Below are 3,874 nucleotides of genomic sequence, written 5' to 3'. Positions count from 1 at the left end.
TGCACTCCTTGCTCGCCGTGTCGCCCAGGATGTAGGTGTACGTCGACGAGCCGCCGCCGGGCGCAAGCCCGTCGAAGAGCTGCACAAGAACTCCGAGCTCGTGGCGGTGGAGTGGCTGGCCGAGCGCTGCGAGCGTCGTCGGCGCGTGCGTGTCGACGCCGCCCGCGTTGAGGACGTGGCTGTAGCTGTGTGCCTCGAGGAAGGCCTTCGCTAGGCCCGCGCGTCGCCCAGTTCGGCAGTAGAGGATCAGAGGGGAGGATCGATCGGCTGGGAGGGCGGCGAGGGACATGGTGTGTGATTCTGTATCCCAAACGGCCGAGATCGCATGCGCAGCCCGGGTGAAGCCGCCTTCGCGCATCTCGGACGGTACGAGCGGGCGCAGGTCGACGGTGGTGGCGCCGGGGCGCGCCACGGCCGATCGCACCTCGTCGACGGTGCTGACAGCATCGGGACGCGCGCGGGAGGCGAGGCGGGAGGGGCACAGGGCTGCCCACGCAGGCGCGGCCAGGCGCATGCCGAGAGCGACATTTAGCAGAAGGAGCCAAAGCCCAGGTGCGAAGGGTGCCGCGCCGAGGCCGACGAGGTGAGGGCCGGGGCACACGCCGATGAGACCCCAGCCGGTGCCGAACAAGGCAGCGCCGACGATCAGCCTCAGGTCGACGGCTTGTGGCGCGGCTGTGTCGCTGAAGGCCGACGCCTCAGCCACGCCCAGCCGGCCCGCGAGGCGGTAGAGGCTGAATGTCACTGCGAGCGCCGTCATGAAGAGCACCCAGAGGGTGCCGTCGAAGCGCGCGGGCGACAGGGCGCCCACTACGGCCGACGGCCGCGTCATGCCGCCGATGGCGAGCCCGACCGCGAAGCACGTGCCGCTCCATAGCGCGGCGTATGCCTCCTTGAGAGTCCTGTCGGCGCGCGAGAGCACGGCGAGCGGCAACAGCGCGACCGCGAGCCCGCCGCCAATCTGCGCGGCAAGCGCAAGCACGGCAGGCTCGGCCGCCGCGACGGGCACGATTGGGCCTCGCGTCCCGTTGCGCAAGGTTGCGGTGACGATGGCCACGGCCATGAAGGTCGGCACGGCCACGAGTGAGCGCTTGGAGAGGCGTGAGAGGCCGCTGAGGCCGTGTCCGCTCGTGCAGCCGTTGCCAAGCGCGGTGCCACAGCCCACGGCAAGGCCCGCCAGGGCAACGAGCGGAGTTGATGGCGGAGACGCCTCAAACGCCGAGGGAAGCGCCGCGGCCATGAGCGCACCACCGCCGACGAGGCCAGCGAGGTAGCTGAGCTTGGAAGGGTCGCGCGGGCCGAGCACAAGCGCCTTGAGCGCACCACTGTTCCCAGCAACACGGCGAGCGAAGAGCATGTAAAGCCCGCTCGCACAGCCGATGAAGAGGCCGCCCACGGCGGCTTGCAGCGGCACGAAGGCCATGCCTTGGCGATGACAAACCAGCTGAATGAAGACGCACGTCGAGATACCGCATCTCGGGTAAACTGCTTGCTGTGACCTCACTCATGTTGGTGTCCAGTCCGAGCCTGACTGTTGTTCATCTTTCCACATACAATACATACTGATCTAAAACCGACCAATACTGATCTAAAACCTGGAAACCCTTGTTCAATGCCGACCCTAGCGCCATCATTTCCTGCTCTCACCTGATGCTGCTTCCCCGCGCCGCCTCCTTGGCCCCCTGGGGCGTATTTTCTACTCCCCACGGGGTCCAGGACGCTAACAACGCCCCCGATTGGCACCTCGACTACCGAAGCACGGCGAGTCGAACGACCCAATCACGACCACTCGGCATCGCTGCCATGCAACAGCTTGTGCAGACGGAAAGCGATGCGAGCGGCGGCCGCGATCAGCCACCTATGGGCGGTCACCGGGGTGACGGTCAAGCTCGCGACGGGGTGAATCTGGTGCGTCTCGTATCACTGGTGGGCTGGGTGTGCAGCAGCAGCGCTCAAAAAGAGGCAAAAAACTCGACAACTGTTTTGACTGTCAGCTCTCTCGACACACCGTCCTCGACCTCGCTGAAAAGCTGGCTGGTGGTCGCGCGCAGCGCGTCGGCGCCACTCCGACTGGTCGGGCACCTCGGCTGGGTCCATCAGCACGAGGCCCGCCCCGTCGGGGAGCCCCGCGAGCGCATGGGCGGCCGGCGCGAGCGGAGAACGACGGGCTGAGATCCGCAGCTGTGCCACGAAAATCACAAGGCGCCAAGGGGGGGGGGGGGTGGAGCCTCGGTACCCTAGACTAAGCGCGCGGCCGCCGGGCGCCTCCGAACCGACATAACAAATTTCAGAATTTTCAAAATTTCCTGAATTTCGATCCCGACCATTGCATTCGAAAGCTCTTGGCGAAAGCATCTCCTTGGCGGTACTCCAGAGGCCTGAAACCATGAAAATTGAGCCGTTTTTAGAAGTGCTTCGAAAAGGTCAAAAAACGATCTTTTGGCCGGGTGGGTGGGCAAAATAAGCATCTCCATGGCGGTACTCAGGCCTGAAACCATGAAATGTGCCCAGTTTTTGAAGAAACCTCGAAAATCGAACTTTTATCCGTTTTTAGAGTCGTCTGGGGCGGTGGGCGGGCGCGCGGTGCGGCATGGCGTGTGCGTGTGCGCGACTGCAACGAAGGACCGCTCGCAAGGGACCATTGGGTTTGTACTATTAAGGTAGGTAGAAAGGTGAAGAACAGCCAGGCTCGGACTGGACACCAACGCGGTATTAACAACTAAGGCGCTCTCAAAAGAATTTCAGGTCGACTGCGAATTCAAGCAGTGAGCCCCGAGCTGACCGTGCCCGCTTACCGCAGGCCCATGTTTTGGAAGAGCAAGGACAAGGACGACGGCCCGTCGCCAAAGACGCTCCGGCAGCCGCTCTCGCCAAAGCCGCCCAACGCCGCCGACGCGCCTGCGGTGGCCGAGGCGACCGAGGTGTGGGTGCCCGACAAGGAGCGGGTGTGGGTGCGCGGCCGGGTGACTCGGCAGGTGGGCCGCTCCGAGCTCGAGGTGGAGACGGAGGATGGCGTCACGGTCGCTGTCGACCTGGCGCGGCACGACACGCTCCACACCGCCAACCCGTCAGCAGAGCAGGACATGTGCTCGCTGTGGCACATGTCGGAGCCGGCGGTGCTGTCGAACCTGCAGCTGCGCTTCGCGGCCGACCAGCCGTACACCTACGTCGCCCACCTCCTCATCGCCGTCAACCCGCTCAAGCCGATCCCCGACCCCGCCGAGGCGCGCACAGCCACGCCGCGCCTCCTCCCTCCCGCCGCCACCCTCACACCTCGACGGCGTGTGCTCTCGACTCGCTGCCACCTCTCCGCTCCGCCCGCCCGCAACGGCGCCGCCCGCCCCTCACCGGCCGACCTCGCAGGTGTCGTACGAGGGCGCCGCCTCTTCCGCCGCTCTCGCCGCGCTCCCGCCGCACCAGTTCGCCGTCGCCGAGCGCGCGTACCGCGCCCTGCTCGCGCAGCCCGCCGCGGGCGGGGGAGGGCGGCAGGACCAGTCGATTGTCGTCTCGGGCGAGTCTGGGGCGGGCAAGACGGAGTCGGCGAAGAAGCTCCTCCGGTACATCACCTGGCGCGTCGCGTCCGCCGCCGGAGGGACGAAACACGACCGCCGGCGGTCGGTTGGCCAGACACACGCGGCCGCCGCGCTCAACGCCCGCATACTTGATTCGTCGCCGATCCTCGAGTCGCTGGGGAACGCGAAGACGGTGCGCAACCACAACTCGTCCCGCTTCGGCAAGTTCACCAAGATCGACTTTGACGCGCGCGCCGCGCCCAAGCGGCTGCGCCTAGTCGGCGCGTCGGTAGAGCGACGTAGGGCGGCGGGGCGGCGGGGCGGCGGGGGGGGAAGGGGAGGGGCGGGGAGGGGCGGGGAAG

The 3,874-nt window shown here is 66.6% G+C and overlaps 1 protein-coding gene across 1 annotated transcript in view; it reads left to right on the top strand.

Moving 5' to 3' along the window:
* Positions 1-2,804: 2,804 nt before the first annotated feature.
* EMIHUDRAFT_106740 (hypothetical protein) overlaps positions 2,805-3,874 on the top strand; it is a gene marked incomplete at both ends in the record, with an annotated part of 7,276 nt that continues 6,206 nt past the window's right edge. Inside the window, 2 exons of the mRNA XM_005759183.1 lie at positions 2,805-3,284; positions 3,364-3,801. Coding sequence (XP_005759240.1) covers positions 2,805-3,284; positions 3,364-3,801 — 918 coding nt within the window. The remainder of the gene's footprint in view (positions 3,285-3,363; positions 3,802-3,874) is intronic.

This window comes from Emiliania huxleyi, assembly GCF_000372725.1.
Source record: "Emiliania huxleyi CCMP1516 unplaced genomic scaffold EMIHUscaffold_81, whole genome shotgun sequence".
Taxonomy (NCBI): Eukaryota; Haptophyta; order Isochrysidales; family Noelaerhabdaceae; genus Emiliania; species Emiliania huxleyi.
Note: the sequence above shows the minus strand (reverse complement) of the source record. Positions and strands in the feature narration are given on the sequence as shown.